At 37.7% G+C, this 23,126-nt stretch overlaps 1 protein-coding gene across 1 annotated transcript in view; it reads left to right on the top strand.

Moving 5' to 3' along the window:
- The first annotated feature begins 2,560 nt into the window (after nt 1-2,560).
- Nucleotides 2,561-23,126, top strand: part of LOC121422532 (exportin-6-like) — a 33,003-nt gene continuing 12,437 nt past the window's right edge. The window contains exons 1-14 of the mRNA XM_041617666.1: nt 2,561-2,750; nt 8,557-8,647; nt 10,738-10,850; nt 11,918-12,115; nt 12,714-12,873; nt 14,210-14,344; nt 16,279-16,735; nt 17,120-17,246; nt 17,895-18,007; nt 18,668-18,776; nt 19,288-19,380; nt 19,983-20,052; nt 20,924-21,083; nt 22,608-22,700. Coding sequence (XP_041473600.1) covers nt 2,748-2,750; nt 8,557-8,647; nt 10,738-10,850; nt 11,918-12,115; nt 12,714-12,873; nt 14,210-14,344; nt 16,279-16,735; nt 17,120-17,246; nt 17,895-18,007; nt 18,668-18,776; nt 19,288-19,380; nt 19,983-20,052; nt 20,924-21,083; nt 22,608-22,700 — 1,922 coding nt within the window. The 5' untranslated portion in view covers nt 2,561-2,747. The remainder of the gene's footprint in view (nt 2,751-8,556; nt 8,648-10,737; nt 10,851-11,917; nt 12,116-12,713; nt 12,874-14,209; nt 14,345-16,278; nt 16,736-17,119; nt 17,247-17,894; nt 18,008-18,667; nt 18,777-19,287; nt 19,381-19,982; nt 20,053-20,923; nt 21,084-22,607; nt 22,701-23,126) is intronic.

The following is a 23,126-nucleotide window of genomic DNA, read 5'->3' as shown; positions in this document are numbered from 1 at the left end:
AGTGCGCACACTGTCCACTCATTGCGCTGCTAAGCATGCCAGAGCTTGAATTAAGAATTCTAACAAAGGAAAGCGAAGTTTTGCTCACTTAAGGGGCATCAGTCAAAGACCATTAAAAATGGCAAAAACAGTAAAATTTACTTTTGAATGGGACACACAGGGGTGGCGATCGGGGGGGGGGGCGGAGGGCAAAGTGCCCCAAACTTCTTGAAGCACTGAAAAGGTGCCCTTTTTACGCAAGAAAAATGCAGTGTACTGTGCCCCTTTCACCTGAAGATTACCCGTTTTCGTATAAGTACCAATCTTACCCCCCAAAATGCATCTTTTTGAACGTGTTCTGTGCCCCTTTGTATCCTTTTTATGTGTTTACAAGTGCTCTTTCTCGAATCAATGCCCTTTTTACGCAAGAAAAGTGCCCCTCACGAACGTGTACTGTGCCCCTTTCAATTGAGGAGGGTCCGTTTTCGGTGTTATATAGTGCCCTTTTCCTTCTCATATACTAATCATTGCTATTAGGTGCCTGTTCTTTATATCAGAAGAGTTTTTCTCAAGGGGGGGGGGGGGGGCGAACTGAACAACATTGTGTGTTGGCTCTCATTGACCGTATGTTCTAAATGGCAAGTCTTGAAATATATTTTTTTTATAAACTTATTAGTAAAACAGACGATAAATTGGCACATGATTTATTTTATTATTTATTTTGATTATAATTCAAATGTTTTTAAAGGGAAATATTCCCGACTAGCTACGTATGTAGTAAACAATTATTGTGATATAAATGTATATTAGCAGTGAATTGGTGTGTTGTAATTTAAGTTGGCCTGTATCAAAAGACTATACACTGCTGAAAACGTTGCAGTATTGGAAATGAACCTTGCCTTAAATGAGTAGTTGGGGTTCATAACGCCGCTGATTCGTATACCCTTTAAAAACCACTCTTTTCCTGCCCGATGAGCACAGGCTCTTTATAGCGTTCTGCTTTCTTCTGCAAGTGCATCCTTTAATCGCATAATCCCTTTCAAAATATGGTTTGCCCCGTCCGCTACTTATTTTCTTTTGATAGTGAAATTCATCCCCCTTTTCTCCTCTAATTGTAGTATATGTCCTTATTTACTTTTGATGAATGCCCCTTTCCGTTTCTAGTTGTTAAAAGTGCTCAGTTTGTTAATGTTTTGATGGCGTCCCTCTCAGGGGCCGCGGAACTGTTTTCAAAGTGCTGGCTGAGCCAGGGGGGGGGGGGGGGAGGGGCTGACCATGAAAAAAATCACAATCATACTTATTTTTTACGCTTTGTACACGGCTTTGCCCCCTGCCTGTTCCTTTGGAACATGCATGTGTTTCTATTATTCTGGAACAGGAAAAGACAGCATTTCCATTACTTTGGCAAATTCCCATAAAGAAATGGCATCATTGGTAAGAAAAAAAATTCTAATTTTTAAAATTATGTTACTTATGAAGGAAAAACTTGTAAGAACAACGCTACGTGCTTTAAGTTTCCGTTTTCCCGTTTGCCCCCCCCCCCCTCCTTTCAACTTCGCCCTGCCGCCCCTGTATGGAACACACGGCACTGGATTACAGGGCATCAAGCTAGAGCCAGGGAAAAGGCGTCACATATTTTGGCCTTAAGCCTTCAAATATATTTAAGGGTAAAGTCCACTCCAGAAAAATGTTGATTTGAATAAATAGAGAAAAAAATCAAACTAGAATAATGCTGAAAATTTAATCAAAATAAGAAAAACATGACATTTTAAACTTATAAGCTTATTTTTCCTTTCAACTTCGCCCCGCCGCCCCTGTATGGAACACACGGCACTGGATTACAGGGCATCAAGCTAGAGCCAGGGAAAAGGCGTCACATATTTTGGCCTTAAGCCTTCAAATATATTCAAGGGTAAAGTCCACTCCAGAAAAATGTTGATTTGAATAAATAGAGAAAAAAAAATCAAACTAGAATAATGCTGAAAATTTAATCAAAATAAGAAAAACATGACATTTTAAACTTTTAAGCTTATTTTTCACAAACACTTAACATTCATTTTGGTGAATATAGGTCTACATGGCTGAGAAGCAAGACGATAGATATCCACAAAGAGAGCGTTAATTCAGGGGGAAGAAGAGAAGCTTTCAATGGACATAGTTCACACGTCTTACAATGATGCGCGTTAAAGGTTCAAAATTTTCATTGCATTTCTTTTCATTATCATTTAAGTAGTATGTGTACTACACATTCTTTTCATTTTATTTCAGAAATCATACTAAATTGTTTACAGTTTACACATCTACAGTGTACATATCAAACCCGGGATAATAAATAATAATGCAACTCCGAAAGAAGCAACAAAGCTAAGCACTTAGCAAACGTATTCATTTGTCTTAAGACATATCTTGATTGTTCCCCTTGTCTCTCAAATTTCCCGTAATGTGTAATTTAGACTTCCTTTTTGACAACAAGTGTAAAATTTACATATGGAACAAAATAATCCTGTCCTAAAGTTGGTATTTCCGCATTCGTCGTATTGGAGTAAACGGTGATTGCGAACAAACGAACGCGGTATGCTAGGCATGCGCAATACGAAGTTGTTGCATCGTGCGAAGCAGAAATTTAACGTCATCTGACCCTAAAATTGACGTTTAACAGGAAACCATTCAACTGAGGGTGCTCATCTCTCGTGAGGAAATAGCCTACACAAATCACTTTTGGATAAATTCGGTCATGGTCTGAAGCAGGTGTGAAGATTCAAAGAATCATGGTAAGATTGGTGAAATTGCCGCGCCTACTTTCGTTTCATGGGGGTTTATGTGGCTGCAGTCGCGGAGGTTCTTCGCTACGTGTCTTGCGCCGCTTGATGCCTTAAACTCATGAGTGCAGTGCTGAATGCAAGATGTGTGACATGATCAAGCAGACAATGATGAATGAATGTGAGGCCGAGGGTGGGTGTGTGCCTCGGGCCCGGCCCTGCCAGGGGCGGATCCAGGATTTTGAAATAGGGGGGGCGCCAGCGGCGAGGGAGCGAAGCGACCGAGCGGGGGGAGGATGTGGGAGGGGGGATACCCCCCTCCCACGGCAAGGACTTTTTCAAAAGGCAGTGTATACAGCCACACGCGTGTGTCTTTACCATCCAGCCACACGCGTGTGGTTATATCCAGAACACCTATCTGTGGATACCGCCACACGCCGCCAGTAATAACAGTAAAACACGTACGCGGTATGTAGGTCTGACCGTCTATATCACGATCAAAATAACCTCATTTCTTCATTAAATTCTTACATTCTAACTCCTTTGATTTCTTTAAATCGTTTCAATTTCATTCTCACCGTCTTCTTTCCTTGCTTTTCTTGTCTTGTTACAAAAGGCCGCCTGTTAAATAGCAAATTTCCACACTTTTTCTACTTGTGTTGATTCTACTGAATCTAGGCTATGTGCGCGTACGTACGAAACCCAAACTGTGTATGTCTACTACTATACTGCGCTGCGCTAACGCTGTATGGGTCTGCCACCGCGAAGGAAGCCAGAATCGACACAAGTAGAAAAAGAGAATTTGCTGTTAAACAGACGACCGTTTGTAACAAGACAAGAAAAGCAAGGAGAGAAGACGGTGAGAATGAAATTGAAACGATCTAAGGATATCAAAGGGGTTTAGAATGTAAGAATTTAATGAAGAAATGAGGTTATTTTGATCGTGATATAGACGGTCAGACATACCGTACGTGTTTTACTGTTATTACTGGCGGCGTGTGGCGGTATCCACAGCTACAGATATGTGTTCTGGATATAACCACACGCGTGTGGCTGGATGGTAAAGACACACGCGTGTGGCTGTATACACTGCCTTTTCAAAAAATCATGTCCAAAAGTCGTATTTTGAGAGCACCTTTAGAAGAAAAATGCACACTTAAATCACTGTAACTTCATGAATAAAAGACACATACTGACTCATTTAGGAGCTGGTTTCCAGTCACACACCGTATAAGCGGTCATTCAAAACATACATTTGGCAAAGGCTCTTCACTTGCTTGCATCGTGTGATTGAAACGTCAAATTTAAATGATACGAAACTGAGACTTGTAATCGATAAGTTCCAAATAATCCATTCTGTTTATTGTCATTTGTGTATTTACATTGTGTGTTTCAAACGAGAATTGTTTAGTCGTATGGCAACATGCATAAAATTTGGTTCTTTTTTCCCAAAATGCACAGTAAATTGTTACAAAACTACAGAAAAAAACGACATCATCTTCTGGTAATCAACCTTTTCCCTCGTATTATTTTCAAATCATCTTCAATAATCCAGTCATTCTGCACAACCTCAAAGTAATATAATGCTTCTTAGGGGATTCTCATCATTTTTATTGTTTACGTTCAAAGTCTCTCATCGCGTTGCCATCTTAACTTATGACAGCCAGGATGAAATTGTATTTATATTTATTTTAACATAAGATAATCAATTTTTACGAAGCACTTGTCAAAACTATACTACAAATAATTAAATAAGGTCAATGATAAAATGCTAGAAAATACATGTAAGGAGCTTTGATATCCAGTCCATAATTGTATAAGTTATAACTATCAGTGGCAGAAAATGTAAAATAAACCGAGGCTCGTCTTCGGTGTACAGAGTTCAGAAGGCATTTTTGTAAGCTTTTCATTTATGAAATTACAACTTGTTTAGACCATGAATTCATATAGGCTTCCAATTTGATGTTTTTTCTACATGTTGAATCAATGTATACTAGCTTTCCAACCAACAGAGTAAATGTTGTAAACTGTATTGATTGCTTCTGTTGGGCAAAGCTATTCCTGCCAAGTTTGAGCTCAATCATGACTTTTATTTTTTTAAGATGAAAATATGGAAAGTTTATTTATGCACAGAACAGACGAAATAGTGGAATTTAATTACTCACACTATAATATATAAGGGATATACTTTTAAAGCTCTGCACTATAGATCCCGTTTGCTGCCTGTGCAAGTCTCGAGGTTCTGTGGGCATAGCCAAAAAGTATTATATACGTTTTTCGTAAGTGAAATACTTCAGTAAATAATTTAATAACGAATATCACACCAAATGTATTTCTTTGACATGCATGATTAATTCAAGGAAGTTTTGCCGTACAATGCATTATCACGTAAGCGCGATTGGAGAATGTTATGACAATGTCCCGCTTTAGATTTAATACCGTATCCTCCATTTTGTTATAATTATATTGTGTTAAGATACTGCATACTTAACTAGTTCATCATCATTACAATGTTGTGATTGCTTTCAGCTAGGTTTGTGTCTGTTCAGTGGTGTTGATTTTTTTTTTTGCGTAATCGCTGGTACAAATTTAGTTTCTGAAAAAGAGATAATGATTTTTTTTCATATGGTGGAGCGGTAAATAGTTATTTAGTCTGCAGACTTCTATTTCATTTTTTCATACCATCTTAGAGAAAATTGTGACTTTTTTGGTCTGGGTTGCAAGATAATGGTTTTGCATTAGGGTTACGGAATAGGAATAATGTTTAGGACTTACAAATTGGCCCGTGGGGGGGGGGTTAATGTCACAATTTCTACTTTTTAACAATACACAATGTGTCCTCGGGACGTTTTTCCCCAGCACGAAAGTATTTTTATTCTCCCCCCAAAACCCCCCCCCCCCCCGTCACATAAAATCTTCGCTCCTTACGCTGACATATAGCTGCCTATACACAGCAAACGCGGAGTGGGGTCGACTGGTGATTGAGAATATACAATTTTGCTCCTTGATAATTCGTTGGAATGATTGCTTCGGCGAAACTTAGTTGGGGCGCCCTGGATAATATGCCTCTGAATCTACCAGAAAGTGTAAAAGTTATTTTACATTAAATACAAATATGTCTGACCTATACATTTCAGTGAAAACGTACATGACCAAGGCAGAATGATAATGCTGCGCACGTGGCGCCTGATATAGGGCTTCATCTTTGAGTGAAGAATGATCTCGGGGATAGACATTATCATTCGCATCGTTGACACTTTCTCTCGCGATCTGTTACTTACAATTTACATGTATTTGCCATAAAGACGGACAAACGCATGTTACAAAAAACACAAAATTTCGGGAAAAAATGATATCCAATCCAACATCTTCACACTGGTCACTGCACTGCAACTCCCGATTACAAGTGGTGCAACTTTCCAACCAATCGACTTGCGCGCCCTGGAATTCCGGAATTTACATATTGCAATACAGTATGACAGAGGTGCATTTGTGCGAACACTAAGGCCATGAGCGTAAGTTAAAATATAGTTTTGACTAGATCTAGCCCTTGAAATTGACTACATTGTACCAATCCAGTAAATATAACCATCAAAAAAAAAAAAAAAAAAAATCCGGCGAAAATAGGGGGGGCGCGCGCCCGGGGCGCCCCCCTCTGGATCCGCCACTGCCTGCTGTCAGTGCTTTATTTCCTACTTTGAAATAAGTGTGAAGGACACAGGTCTACCTTGAAGAAGAAGAAATGAAGTTAAAATAATGAATCAATTTCTTGCCTTGATAAGATATTAAGAATAGATCTGGATATTATATTGAGTGGAATTAATTATTAATGCCATGGCCATTCCATGCTTTTGGGAACTGGTAACCAAATCGAACTTGTAGTTGTACGTAGCCAGGTTTCTAAAGAGTAAAAATCATTTACTAACGTAAGGTTACTCTCAACGAAGCCAGGTCTTCCTTTCTATTCATTTGTGTGTACCACCAAAAAACCTGTAACTTTCGCCGCCGAGATTTCTATCTTTCTAAAAGATCTAGGCCTAGCCCTAAATCATGTAGGCCCCCTACATGGCCTGGGACAAAACTTCATTTCCGACATTTCTACGCTATGGATTTTATTTTTAAACAAGAATTCATAAAAAAAATGAGAAAAATATCATGAAAAGACGGAAGAGACTTGCCCGATGTTTATGCCGCCATCTTGTTTCCTATTGTTCTTCCCCAACGTTATGCGACGCAAGCGTCCGTATCGTAGGTGAATAACAATAGAAAACAAGATGGCGGCGTAAACATCATAGCTACTGTAGTGAATCGCATAATGAAGTAAAGACTGCGGTCAGTACAGTGTTCCAATATCAGTGGACCATCATTGGTCACGACCTTCCACCGCTCCTGTGGGGGTCAGTCAAATATATTGCTGTACACGCGTGACCAAAAAAACATGATTAAAAGGGTGTTTTTTTTTTCAGTTTTAGAAGCGGTCCGCGCGTGGACTCGTTAAGGGTATCAAACACACTGATTTTCAAGAAAAAGGGAGGTGTTGAAAGACTGGTCAATGGTTTAATGTATTTAGGGTATGTTTTTTTACCCAAACCTTTTTTTTTCAAAGACTAGCAAAACATTTCTAGGGTATGTTTTTTTCCCAAGCTTTTTCAACGAGGTCATATTTTGGCGACAACTTGTTTAGGGGCCAAAATGTGTAAATAAATCCCGCGAAAAACTTGTTAAGGGGGTTATTTTGCACACAGAGAAAAACTTGTTTAGGTGGTGTTTGGAAATTTCTTGGTCACGCATGTGTACAGCAATAGATTTGACTGCCCCCCCCCCCCCCCCCGGCACCACTCTTATTAGATCTTGACAGATTTGAGCACTTTGTGAGTGGATTTCGTTGGACTTTGGAGCTAATTATGACATAAAAATCCTCCTGCAATCGGTTTTGATGCTACCACATTCACTATACAGTGGGACAATCACAGAGGCGGAAACAGAGAATTCTCTACCATGCCATATATGTACATGTCAGAGTAGTGATATCGGCAGCAACGTGTTCCTACAAATTTCATGCATAGCCGCGATAGCGCCAACTTGTGCTCATTGCCGATCATAGCTGAGATTTGATTTGGCAAGCTAAGTAATGGGGACGCATGTTAGAAAGGCGAACCGGTCTTATGAAAAATGTGGAATCTGTGCCATATAATCTTAGACCAGATTTGAGAAGCACTTTAATTCAAACAGGATTGCTAGAAAACAAGAAATCTGTGTTTTAGTTCGGAGTCTCTTTTTTTTAGTTTAGGACTGCATCTTCTAAATGAAAAACAAAAACGGAACAAAAAAACAAAGAAAAAGTAAAGTGCATTGAATAAATAAAACCAGTGAAAACTTCCAGGTTGCCTTGATTCAATAGTGAATTTGGGTGGATGCAGGTGCAGCAAATGGCTGCTGCAACATACAGGTCGCATGTTGCGTTTATTTAGGGGCTCTTGCATGCTATGACTTTTCAGCATGCAATGATTTATGTTGAATGAATAAGGCCAGGGACTGTCAAATCAAAGCCTTGGAGCATTGCAATTCATTTTAAGATGTTAAAATTTACTGAGATAGAACCTAAAGTCTGTCTTAAGAGATAAATTGTCAAATATCCAGAAAATCTACAGAAGTCCTTCATTTCTGTACCTGATATGATGTGATGTTGCAGAATAACTTATGCTGAATTTGCGCAACTGACTTATAGTACATAAGTTAAGTCAGATAAGTTAAGTCTCTTGCAAGTTAATAGATGTTTAAGATGGAAGTCAAAAATGATTTATTTGCTTCTTTTCAGACCACAGAGGACTCCTCTTTAAGAACCCTAGAGGGGCTCATGTCAGAGTTCTTTGCCATATCAACAACGAATCAACGCAAACGAGATATAGGTAAGATTACTTGAACATGCCTACATGTCAAGAGTGGGTGATTTCAAGTCTGGTGTTGGTGTTGGAAGCACAATTTGGATTGATTCCCCTAGCTCCAAAACCTATTCTGATTTTGCAAAACTTATCCAGATCACATTATTGACACCTCAACAACTAGTGAGTGACTTTTCAGGACCATCATCATTTTATATTTGGTGGTATACTCGTGTAAAAATTGACACTAACACCAAAATGTCAACACTGAACTTGAAATCACTTAGTGTGTTGGTGATGATGCAGCAGGCACTACTACGTTTGGTACAGTATATTTCCCAAAATGATTGAATTACCAGCCGGCCTTATATACACTCGGCAAAAAAAAGTTCTTGAACACTTATAAAAGTTGGAATATTCCATATAGATATTTGATTAAAGGCAAATTTTTGTATGTCAACATGACTAGACAATATTCCTCTTCCAGTATGAAATGACATTTTCATGTGAACAGTCATGCATGGGTGGTTAAATGCTTTAAATAGCAATGTCAGTAAAAGAAAATTGCAAGAAATGGACCATACAAATAAAATTCAAACAGGCTGCAGGAGCACGGCTTGCACTCCCGACAACCTGCACGAAAACCAAAGCTGTTGCCTCGACACATTCAAGCTCGTTTGCGTTGGGCACGTGATCATGCACGATGGACAAGATGAGACTGGAGCCATGTCCTTTTCACGGATGAATCGAGATTCTGTCTCCATCATAATGATGGTAGGGTTCGTGTATTGAGGAGGACAGGTGAAAGATTCAGAGACTGTTGTGTGCAGGAGAGACAACAAGGCCAAGGAGGAAGTGTTATGGACTGGGGTGGAATTACAGAACAGGACAAGACATAGGTCATTGTTGTCAATGGAAACCTCACCGGCAAGCGCTACATCGATGAGATTTTGGAGCCAGTTGTCGTACCCTTTGCTACAAACCATGGAGAACAGTTCCTTCTCATGGATGACATTGAGCGTCCCCATCAAGTGAACATTGTCCAAAGATTTCTGGATGACCACAATGTTCAGCGCTTGGATCCATGGCCCGCTTGTTCACCAGACATGAACCCGATTGAACACTTGTGGGATCAGCTAGGAAAATCGGTCAATCAAAGAATTCCTCCAGGAGAGACTCGTCAAGATGTCCTGCGTTATCTCCTGGAAGAATGGGACAACATCACCCAAGAGCAAATTCACCGACTTGTGACAAGCATGCGACGTCAATGTGCTGTGGACAAACAAGATATTGAATTTTTGTTTGCTTATGCCAAGATACTGGAATTTGACCTTTTTTTTCATCCACTAACTTTGACTTAAAATTCCAGTGGAATAGTGATGCATCCAAGGTGGATAACTTTCTCTTCTCTTTTAGAGTGGTATTTGACTTGAAGTTTGCTTTCATCGTTTAATGGATATGTATGCCACATAAACTTTCACAACTGAAAGAATGACCGATCGTTTTCTTGCAATTTTCTTTTACTGACACTGCTATTGTTTAATGCCTGTAACCAGTCATGCACTGACTGATCCATTTCTTTCAATTTTCTTTTACTGACATTGCTATTGTTTAAAGCATTTAACCATCCATGCATGACTGTTCACATGAAAATGTCATGTCATACTGGATGAGGAATATTGTCTGGTCATGTTGACATAACAATAATTTGCCTTTAATCAAATATCTATATGGAATATTTTAACTCGTGTCCAAGAACTTTTTTTGCCGAGTGTATATAAGGCCGGGTGGTAATTCAATCACTATGGGAAATATACTGTACCAAACATTGCTATGTTGTTATCTTGACCTTTCAAAGACTATCATAATATCAGGCTAGTCTGCAGGCACAGACCCTGATTGAAACTATGATCGACAAGTGGGTCTCCATGCAAAGACCAGCACATGTATACAAAACTTGCTGTGTCCTTCAGTACACAAGGCATAGGCTTGCATATTCAGACCCTTAACTCGAGTGGAGGGGTTTGAACAGCAGAATGAGCAGACTAATATCAGGCATGTGTAGTAGCACCAAAGTGTTATTGCATTTAATTTTCCATGTTCCCTTGTCATTTCAGAGGAACTTCTGAATAACTTCAGTGCACAGAGTGGGTCATGGAGACTTTGCTTCAGTTTCCTCATGCATACTCGTAATGAGTATGTCATGATGTATGCCCTTAGTGTCTTTGAGGTAAAGTATAAAGCTCACTTTTTGTCTTGTTTTTTTTTCTAGCATGTCTTACAGGTAAATATTCTTTAGTAAAATTAGAATTTTAAAAACGAAATTCTCGATAGACCTTATATGCATTTGGCATTATAATCTCATAGCACCTCCCCTTGATGATATACATGTAGGCCTACACGTAAACAGAGTTTTCAGAGATACTCTAGCTGCAGCTGACCAACGCATGCAAGGCAATGGTTTTAGCCTCATAGATGATAGGGTAATGATAATAATGTATAATGGCTATACACAAAGGTCATGTCCCAGGACTCCCAGCTATATGTTTGTTGATTTGTACATTTATCAAATGTTGGTTTAGATGTAGTTCCTGGACCAATACCTTACTTTTATTTGACCTTCCTTCTACACTTCTTTACAAAATGTCCACACACACTCTATTTGATATGTTTATCACGTCACCCCTCCCTTTATAGCTTTAATTGCTACAAGGGAATTTCCCCTTCAGTATCACATAGCCCCTGACAGATTACTAGGAAATTATAATGTCCCGTATTGTATTTTAGGGGCATGTCTGACACAGAATTGCAATGTACTTCTCAAATTGTTACGTAGAGATTTCAAAATTAAGGTTAATCTCAAGTTGAGTATGATTTGAATTCATCGCAACTTTATAGGACAGTAGGCCCCGTGGTATAAAGGTTTACTGTGGTGAATTTCAAATATGAAATGGAAACATTCTGATTGGTTCCTGGTCAGTGTTTTGAACAGTATGCATGCAACAAGGGCCTTGATTTGTCATTGGCATTTAGCGATTGATTGCATACCTTCATTTAATGGAGCCCTTGTTTCACAAAGAGTAATGTGGCCTAGAATCATGTTAAAATGCCAAAGAGCACATGATGCGTAATCTTGTTGTATTTATATGCAGTAGCGCCCATCCTCTTTAATAGCATGATTTGACCAATGCGGTGATGCCAAGTCACACTTAAAATCTTTGTGAAACACCCCCAGGTGTCCTACCACAAAGGATCTCTATCAATGATCATGACAAACACTTGTCTCCCTTCATGCAGAATTTAATCAACAGACAATGGATAGGGCTACCTCCCCAGGATCGCATGGAGATCCGGACAGGTCTGACCAAGTTCCTCTTGGGCCAACACAAGGTTGTACCCAACTACATCAGGAACAAGCTTATCAAGGTCATTGTCTGTATTGCCAGACTTGACTGGCCTCACTTCTACCCAGATTTCTTTACATCCATACTACAGGTGAGCCATGGGGTAGATTAAAGCAAATGCAAACTTGCAGCAACATTAGCTTCGTAAGAAAATATCTCGTCAGTAACAGAGATTCTGGGGCATTCACTTTAATACTGTATTTGTGCATGGGTTGATTTTTGGCAATGGCCTCTCCAAAAACTTAATGGATTCCCTAATTGCGAAACCTCAGAATGTACAAAAGTGCAGCTTTGTGCATTGTACTTTTATCCAGCTAGCACTGTCACATCACCCTTATCCTTAAAACTGCTTCCCTGGAAAGAATGCATAGTCTTTTTAATATCCTTCTTTTGGCTGAATTTATGCTTATTGCTGTGTCTAAATCCATATTTTAAAATATATTTTGCTCATAATACCATTTTTTTTAAAGAAAATTTTGCTTTTTTTTTAATAAACACATTTCTTTTCCAATACATGTGCTGATTATCCTTGGTTTCTGTAATGTTGAAGAAATCGTATTCTTTGTGAATTCAGTCAATTAGAATCTAATGGGATTTTTGTCACACAGTTGACTCACAGCTGCAGTAACTCTGTCAAGGGCAGTGATGACTATATTGTAATTCAGATTATCCATGATTGTTTTCCACAGCTTATTCAGCAGCCACAGACATGCAGTCTTGGTCTGATCATGCTTCAGACCACGTCAGAGGAACTGGGATCACCCAGAGAGGACTTGAGCGCCGCCAGGAAGGAGGAAGTCCAGAAGCTGCTTTTGGATCAAGTTCCTACGGTCTTCAGTCTCATTACACGTAAGCCAATCAAGCACCTGAAAACTTTATTTGAATTATTATTTTTAATATATGTATATTTGTTTATATTATATTGCGAGCTGCCTCCAAGTTTAAAGCCTTTGTTAAATCAAACTTCATTAATAGTCTTTGATTGGACAATCCCTAGTTCCTCTGCTTTGTTGAAGTTGGGTATATGTGTCTTGTTTGGTCAAGATACATTTTAACTTGAAGGATCTTACTAAGGATCAGCTGCTCTACTTCACTGATAGATATTAAAAACTGTGTCTCAGTTTATTTCTTAGATCTCCATTTGTTATAACCACTGTTCACTTATACACATAAAACAGTGCTCTCTGAAATGCCTGTCTAATAAACTTGAAGGGATCTTACCGGGGATGTTGCTGTCAGCCGCTCTACTGCATTGATATTTGGAATAGATATAAAGACCATGGGTCTGTTTGTTTCTTAGTTCTCCAGTTTTTTTTAACCACTGTTCAGTTACACACATAAAACAGTGCTCTTTGAAATGCCTGTCTAATATTGTATTATCATTGTTAATTTATGTGATTAACCCTATCTAGGCCGGGGTATTTTGGGAGATCATACGGCCGTCGACCGCACGATCGCGCCGAAAATTGGCACGCGGGTTGTCTGGGACATAATCTACAAGATTGTATAGTAATTTTTTTCATGCGAATGGCTATTAAGTGATTATGCTAATTTATGCGTAATTAGTATGCGAAATCATTCTTTTTCCTCTAACTCCCTAAATAAAGCTCCAAATGTACTAATTTTTGGTATAGAAACTCTTTGTGGTGTTCTTAGCAAGTGTACATGAAAAAAATTGCGATATCAAATCATTTTCTTATGTATTATATTGTTTTTTGCAATTTCTTATGTATTTCTTTGTTTTTTGACCTTTTGTTTTTCATTGTTTTTTCAATGAAATTTGTTGGGGACTCTTCTGTGATCATAAAAAGCATAAAATAAATACATTTAGACCAGCAAAACTAAAAATAATCATGCATTTATGAATTTTGGTTGAAAACACAATTTGCATTGACTTTGTACACGAAATCACGTTTTTGAGCAATTTTGGTCTGACATGCACTTACATAATGTTGTGTAATTTCAGAACCATGTATCCGGGTGACGCAAAATTGGTCTCAAAAGTTGCGCAAGACTTGAAAGTAAAAAGTCAGCGAGCGGCGCGGTCAAAAAATTTTGCGCGGCGAAAATATCGCGCGATTCGTTGAGGGGGGCCTCCGAGGCCCCCCCTGGCCTAGATAGGATTAAGTGCAACAATGCATACACACCAAATATTGGTAACTGTGTATCTTCCCTCTTGTAACAGATATATTGGAAACCATACTGGACAAGCATCGGTCGTTGGTGACCACGGCTACCCCACCCCCTTCCCCCACCCATGATGACTCTAATGACAGTAGCCCCACCCACATGGCCTATGGGTCTTCACCATTGCAATCAGGTACAGATTTATTCATGTATGTGTGCATAGCTGGTGCTAGGGCTATCCATTGAATATGTGCTTTTTTATATGAGAGGTAGGGGGTATTGCAAGAAAAGATTCACAGTCAATTGCAAATATTCTGTTGCAATTCTACAAGTAATAGATCAATTTTAACTGAAGAAAATCACTTTACACTCCCTAGCCCGTATTCTTATCTCAGGTTAAAATTAAACCCTGGTTTAAAGTTATGGTTTAATGATGATGATGATGGTAATGGTGATGATGATGATGATGGTGAAGGTGGCGGTGATGATGATGATTAGGATGATGATGACGATGGTGATGGGTATGATGATGCTGGTGATGATGACAATGATGTGGACAGCATTCACAACAATGGAAACGAGTGATGACAATGGTGATGATAATCACATTTACAATAATATTGTTTTGGTGGTGGCAGTAATGATGATATTAATAATGGTGGTTTTGTGATGATTGTGGTCATAGTTTTTGCAGCACTATTTACCCGTAGGTGATTCAAAAGTGTTATACTCTTCACTATTTGCAGTTGACAAAAAGATATTACGATTCATGTGTTTTTTTATTTTTAAATGTTTTATTTGTTTATTTATTTGGGTCACATATTTGATTGTTTATTTTCAGTGTAGTATGCAATACTGAATAATGACAATTGAAATGGATGATACATGTCTAAAGCCATTGGGCCTAGGTTTAATCTACACTTAGAATGAAAGAGTATGAATGGTCATGTTCCGGTAGCAGTATGTATTGGTCACATGCCTGCCTGAAGCAGCCACCCCTCACCTATACTCTTTAAATAAAAGAATGAGTCACTTCCTGAATTATAATGCACTTTTTAGAGTTCAAGGTTCCATTGAACATGAGAAAAAACAATTCTACATAAGCAAGTTAAGAAACATGAGAGAAACTGTTATTTGTGGTGAAGTCCTCGTTTTCCATTTTCCTCTCTCTTGGGTCAAGAGTGGTAGGTTAATGATTTGCCGCAGAATATTAGTGCAAATCATTAAAACTAAATGTCAGCCTCAAGATATTCATTCACTGATTCATAATTCAGGGAACACTTTTCATGTTATCACATGACAATTTGCTCCACATTTGTTTATGACTGCTACATAAAATTTCCTTTGTGTAGCATTTTTTTTTACGTACGACTACAGAACAGATTTGAAAGCTTATCTTTTCCAACCAGAAAAGGTAAAATTATTCCCTGTGATTTATCTATTACACTGTTTGATTTTCCATAAAATGGATGAAAATCTTTGTATGTTGTAAAAAAAAAATGATGGGGTCATGGTGGAATTCAGTCTTGATGGTAAAGAGAGGAAGAATTTGATCCCATTGAAGCAGTGTGCTTGTGATGGTTGTGAAATGAAATTATGATTGCTAGGCTTACATGTATATGATTGATTTACATTCTATACCAAGCGATAACCCCTTAATAATAGTCATATTTAAGAAACACTATTCACATTTGTACCATGTGGATTTTAAAAGAGTTACATTGAACACAAAAATAGATAGCATTGACATAATTATAAACCATGCATTATATAAATCATGCATTAAAGGGACAGGACTTGAGGAACTTCTTTAAAGTAGGGGTACTGGCCATTTCACTTTTCGGTAAGTTTTTCCAAATATTGGGAGCTGCTATTCCAAAGCATTTGGCAATGAGTTTGAAGAGGAATCTAGATTTTACTAAGTGAGGCTTGACACTTGCTGATCAGACTGTGTACGTTTGCGTGTGTAGCCTGATAGATTCATAAAATATTCATGAAATAAATGTAGTTTGGTGTATGGAAAGTTTATGTACCCATTCATTTGAGCTTCATGGAATTGTTTGATCATATTCTTTTACAACTTTTTTTGAACTTGAAAATTTTCTCTTTTGTATTTCCATGTTGCAGGAAGCCACATCATCCGTAGCATGTTCAAGTCATCACCTCCCAACAAACACAACGTCCAACCCCTCCCTCCTCTGGACCAGGAGAGCGAGCATCTCAGCACATTGTGTCTTAACTGTCTCCTTCATTTCTTCTCATGGATGCCACTTTCTGGCAACATCACCCCCAGTCTCATCACCGTCATCTTCCACTTTGCCAATTTCGGCTGTGACATCCAGTCGGTCAGCCGCGGCACATCGCCTGTGCGGGCCAACGACAGCTTCAGCGCGAGCGGGAGCTCCTCGCTGGGCGTCCTGGCCATGTCCTGCATCAACGAGATCATGTCCAAGAACTGTGTGCCCACGGACTTTGAGGATTACCTCTTGAGAATGTTCCAACAGACTTTCCAGCTGCTGCAAAAATTAACCAAAGACAATACAAACCAATCAGTAGGGAATAGGTTAGAAGAGTTAGATGAAAGGTGAGTGAAGAAGGACGTTCTTCACCAACGGGAGAACTGCACACAGTGTGTACATCTCATGTTTCATATGTTCCTTGTACTGATTCATCCATTATTGTTGTCTTTGTCCAATATAGGAATTATTGATGTAACTTTGTTGATGTTAACCATTTGAAGAGAAACATTAGGAATAATTATTATTGATTTCGATCGGGAAATGTTCTTTCAACATTTCTTGTGGTTATTAATCTTGTGTTTATGTATGAAATCGTTGTCATTTAATGAATTATGTAGGAAAAGGGGATAAACACCGTTACATTATGCTACATCTCAGAATGTAAGCTCCTGCAGCAATATTAATGCAAGCCCACCTGCATTTTCTCCATCACTCTTCCCAATGTGCAGTTATGTAGAGAAATTCACAGAGTTTTTAGGTTTATTTGTCAGTGTTCACCTCCGCCGGTTTGAGAGCAACTCCCATTTTCCAGTGCTTGAGTTCCTATCCCTCCTCTTCAAGTACACATTCAAGCAGGTAAGCAGCATATTCTCAAAGACCTCGGTCCTGTAACACAAAGGTTACTGATTAATCCTAGAATTGATTTTTATGATTGATTTTACATTGTAGTCAGTGCAATCAATCATACAGATATTCATCTATGATTGATTGCTTAGCTTTGTGTTATGGGCCCTTGATGTTCTCTACCATTGCTGAATCAGTGTTGAGATATTTTCTTAAATTGACAAAGAGACATGCTTCTGCCCAACACACATAAATATTAACATGGGACCACTCAAGTATATATTTTGTTCAAATATATTTGCATTTTTTTATTGAACAAATCAAAATAATCATTATTATATGCAATTAAGACAAAAAGAAATAAGGAACCAAAAAATAAACAAGTAAAGGCAGAGTTTGAAATGAAATAAAAAACAACCAGATATAATGTGGATATAGAATGGGAAAACTACATGAAAAGTTGTGAATAATATTTTTAAGGTCAGTTTTCACAGACATGTAAATAAACTAAGATTAGGTTTTCTGATCTTGGTAGCAGAATAGTCCCTGAAGAAAATTGTTTAGTTCACCCTTAGATAGTTCATTTCAACCAAACAAAAGCCATGTGTGTTTTTATTCAAAGTGTGCATTACTAATTCTCTGTTGCAATTTTCTTTTCAGCCGGAGCCAGAAGGTTACTATTCTTGTTTAGACATCTGGACCATATTCCTGGACTATCTCATCGACAAGACCAACTCATCAAGAAACCCTGAAATGAACCACTTTGTAGACAGGTCAGTCAGTTACTAGTAATTGATTTTATCCAGCTGATGATTGATGCATTGTCAATAGGGTCCCTGTTTCACAAATCCTTGTTATAATGAGAAGTGAACAGTTTCTGTAACAAATTTACTATTTGCCAATCAGATTGAAGGATTTCAGTACCTTTTAACTATTCTTGCAAATAGGATATTATTATTTTATGTTTTATGAAACAGGCCCCAGATTGAGATTTAACGTCCAATTGCGACCTGCCACCCCCAGTAAGTCCATAGGCAAGGTTCTCTGAAAGAAGCGCCCCCAAAAAGGAATTTAGTCTTCAAAAAGAAAAATAATTCTTCTTTGTAATGTCAAAATTTAAAGTTGTGAGGTTAAGTTAAAAACAAGATACATGATTTTCTTTGACACCAATTTTTCTTTGAATGGCCAAAACTTTCTCATTTTTTGTCTCATTTCTTTCCAACTGTAACCATTTGTTTTCGTATTTTTGGAAAGGCAAAATGAATGAAACAAAAGTGCCCTGTAAGTATTTAAAAGATATGATATTAACCTTACAATCAATTGGAATTCATAAGTAATTTTTGCTGTGTATTGTATATTTTTTGTGAAACATGGCACCAAACAAATTTTATACCAGTATTAACCAATTGCTATTGCCTCCTCTCATTGTTTAGATACAAAGATGCATTAATATCTGTGATGTCTGAAATACTACACAAGTTACAGTTTAGATACAACCAGGCACAGCTGGAGGAACTAGATGATGATAACATTTATGATGATGTAAGTTTCCATTGAAAGATATGTACGGACAGAAATAGTGTTATTGACTCTTTAGTATACCAGCAGAAAAAAGTTTGTGTGCTATTATATTACTTTATATTATCAGTGTGTAGCCTTCAAAATCTTGTGACTAATGTATGTTTAGCAATTTCAATGGAATTGAAAGCACTGATGAAATTGTCTTCTAAATGGTAGGCTAATTATTGGCAGCAGAATTGAAAGCTTACAATTTCATGGCACTTTTAAAAGTAAAGATTTCTTTTCCTCAGAAACTTTGATATTCTTCCTCATATTAAGGTAGAAGGCATAATTTCTTAATGTTATGAATGTTTTGATTATTTCTAAAAAAAAAAAAAAAATTGCCAGTTTGACCTCATCCAACCAACCGTAAAATGCGAAAAATCAGGGTCACTTTTTTTATGCAGACCCTAAATATGCAAATGCAATATTGTTTAATTGAAAATGTCAGACTTGGTCAAAGAGATAATAAGATATTTGTTTTGATTGACAGTGTGAGACGGAATGGCAGTGCTACCTCAGACAAGGCTTGGAGGTCATTGCTAAGATTGCTGAACTCTTACCTACAGAGGCATTTAGTTTAGTGGTAAGTGAAAGAGGAATGTTTGTTTGAATAATGAAGGAGATACAGCCAAACCTGTCTATAAAGACCGCCCGAGGGAAGCAAATGTGGTCTTTGTGAGCAAGTGCTCTTTATAGGATGGATTTCTGTAAGACGTGTTTCATTCCAGAAAATCATTTAAATAAAACCAAAATTGTTGACTTAATAGACATGTGGTTGGTAGTGCAGGTTTGATTGTAAATTCACTATCAGAATGTAAGAAATCAATGGTGTGATGGGTTGATGATGTCGACAAAATCCTAGTACATATAAAGCAGATGGCAAAGTACTTTTGAGAAAAGGAGATTACCTCGGTACTGTTCAAATAGGATAGACTCTCTGACCCATCTATGTCACTACTTAGTGTTTGTGATTATGAATGTCATCACGTTATGAAATGTCCTGTTTGAACTTTGCGAATTCGGTTGGTTTACGGAGAGGGGGAGGGCTGATCTACATGTTCTAGGAAAGATTAAAATGTTAGTATTTCAAGTAAAAATACAATATTAATATAAAATAAATAAAAAATAATTAATGATGAATGAAAATAATTAATTTGTTTTCTTTCTGACTGTCCGTCTATCAAGTACCCACCATTCCAAGAATATCTGACTGTATACCTGGGCCTCAGACAGTATGTGATTGATATCCCAGAGGGTAAGTTAAATCTTCTCTGTCTCCTCCCCTTTTCCACCCCCCCCCCCCTCAATCTTGAAGTTCTTTGCGTATGAGTGGTAGGGAGTTATCTCTTGGTGACGTACAGAGAAGTCAGGAACAGAGAAAATGCATTGTCATATGCCAATCATGATAACAGTAAAGAAGACTTTGTTGAAAGTTGGTGGATCAAGATAGCAGTCTAGTCGTTGATATTGGACAAACAACACATTTGTAATTTTTCTAACACTTAGGATGAAACTGCTGTTCTGTTTCACAATTTTTTTTACAAAGACCTCCCAGCTGTTTTTTTTTTTTATTTATTTGACTGGTATTTTCAATATATGTACTCTGTTCATGAATCTTCTGTATGACTGAGCATATCATGACATCTATCCATTCAATGTCAACTGTCACAAAATAAGGAAATATTGACAAGTAATCAAATTTATCTGCTTTTTATGACAAGATGTATTAAGCAGAACGACTCAAAAACCAAATCGTGTGACTTTTTTGTCCCCACATGCTCAGATTGGTAAATTTGTAGATGTTAGATCTAGACTTTGAGTCTTGTGTCTTATCTTTACAGAAATATTACAAAGTATGATATGAATTAAGGGAATCATTGGTCAGTTTTAACATATTTTAGGGTCACTGTTTCCCAACAATTTTAAGTTAATAAAGTTAGTAAAATTTGTTGACTTTTGTTTTGTTTTATCGGTTGTTTGAATGTTGTTTAAACATTTGATTCAGGCCTAATAAAAGGATAAAGATAATGTTGATATCTCCCTCCATCTCTCTTGCTTTCTTCTCCCTATTTCTCTCCCTCTCTCTGCCTCTCTCTTTCTCTCCCTCTGTCTGTAAAACCTTTCAGGTCAAAGGTTGAATGTCAACCAGGAGAACGAGTGTAGGAGATTACATTGTACACTGCGAGACCTTTGTTCCATGTTCCAAGCATTAGGAAGGTTAGCAGAGCACTTCATAGGAGACAAGTTCACAGAGAGGTTCGATAACGCCCTCTCATTAATAGAAAGGTGAGGTTCAGATTTTATTAGGGAGTGTTCACACTGCGATGCAGAATCAATCCTAGCATGCAGGCAAATACGTTGAAAATGCCAGCTAAATCACAATGAAAACCTGGGAGGTGTTTGTCGAAGATTGGTAAATAGCAACAGCACTTTTGTCCATCATTTTGGAGCTGACAAAAAATTGCTAATGTGTTGTTGGGGAGAGTCATGAAAGAAAGTGCCGTTTCAATTTACCAACCCTTGACAAAGATTTCATTATCATGTAGAGCAGTTGACAATAGATTCTCTATGTTCCAGTAAGTATCTGCATAGCTGCTGTAAAAACTCCATATTGATTATTATAAACGTATCTAAGAATGTTGACAAATTCAGTCTTCTGATTGGTCAAAAGTAGTTTCATATATCCAACCATGCCTGCCTGGCAATAAACATTGGTGGTTACCAAGAGCATTGGTTGCGGCTTTCATGGGGAGTGGATTAGTATTTACTGACCTACAACACAGACATCTCTGTGGGACAGCAAACTCTATGTGCCAGTGAGACATTATTCGCCAAGCCCTTAATTCCCCTCAGTCAACTATTGGGCAAGGGAAAGTGAGATAATGACTCTACTATAAGGGGTTTTCCAGTGGCATTACATGACATCTTTTCATATACCACATTCTACCAGGTGTAATTTATATCCAAATTGTCTTGAATCCCCTTTAAAAGCTGACACCCAATTGACTTAAACCACAGGAATGCCAGTTGTATCAGGTGTAGTTATAATAGCATATGCATAGTGTTATGTTTTGAATACAAACGATACACCTGTATTTTCTGATTGATCCAATCAAGCTTAACTTTTTGGAAATCTTTCATAATTAATTGATTTTTCCTACAGGAAATTTGCACATTGTCATTTGTAAACAAAGAGGAGCACACTCAATTGTCAAGACAACAATGAATGATGTCTGAGTATACATCATGGCTCTGTAACACAAAGGTTTGCGATGAATTGCAAATATGAAAGAACTGCACTGATTGGCTCCCGGTCAGTATTTTAAACAGAGTGTGCGTGCCACAATGATCTTGATTGGTCATTGGTGTTTAGCGATTGATTGCAAACCTTTGTGTTACGGAGCCCATATCAAGAAAAACAATTGAACATACATGCACTTTAGATGTTGGCATTGCTGGCATTCCATAGTTGTGGTTGATCAGGATCTCATCTTACAAAGAGTTACGATTGTTCCAGTCAATCTCAACTACGGAAATCCATCAATGTCATAATTTTTTCTACAGGATATTTGCACAACTTCCTTTGAAAGCAAAGAAAAGCACACTGAATTTTCAAGAAAACAATGAATGTATGACTTGACACCATATCTAGAAAATATTTTGAACAAACATGCATAGTAGATATTGACATTGCTGGCTTTCCATAGTTGTGGTTGATTGGATCAATAAAATAACTTTGTAAGACAGTGCCTAGCGATGGATCTACTGTAGCAGCTACATGATCTCTTTCTTTGCTTGTTATTCCTGTAGGTTATGTCAAGCAGCAGTGTATGGCACCAATATGAAGCTATACAGAATGAAGAATGCAGCACCAACAGTACTCAAGCCAGACTTTGTAGAAACGTGAGTATCTAGATAGTGTAAATAATGTATTTAATAATGATGATAACAATGCTCGTAGTTTTGTACTATAGGCAAGTGGCCACTAATTATTACAGTGTAAAGTGCTTAGAAATACAACATATGAAGCGCTATATAAGTGTAACTATTATTGTTATGATAATTATTAGTGCTTTACAAAAAAGTATTTTTACAATTTAAGATACTATGAACATAATTGTTATAAAACCATTCAATAAAAATGAAAAATTGTGCATTACAAAGAGGTGGTCACTATTGGGAGGCTGGACTGGTACTGGTATTGTTTCTTGCAAAAATATGGATGATAAATACTACTCTGATCTTCAGGCTCTCTCAATCGGCATACCTAAATAGTGAAATATATTATGATTAAAAATTAGTCAAAATCAAATCATGGTGTCATGAAAT

Source organism: Lytechinus variegatus, chromosome 10, assembly GCF_018143015.1.
Source record: "Lytechinus variegatus isolate NC3 chromosome 10, Lvar_3.0, whole genome shotgun sequence".
Lineage (NCBI taxonomy): Eukaryota > Metazoa > Echinodermata > Echinoidea > Temnopleuroida > Toxopneustidae > Lytechinus > Lytechinus variegatus.
This window is presented reverse-complemented; position numbering and strand designations above follow the sequence as displayed.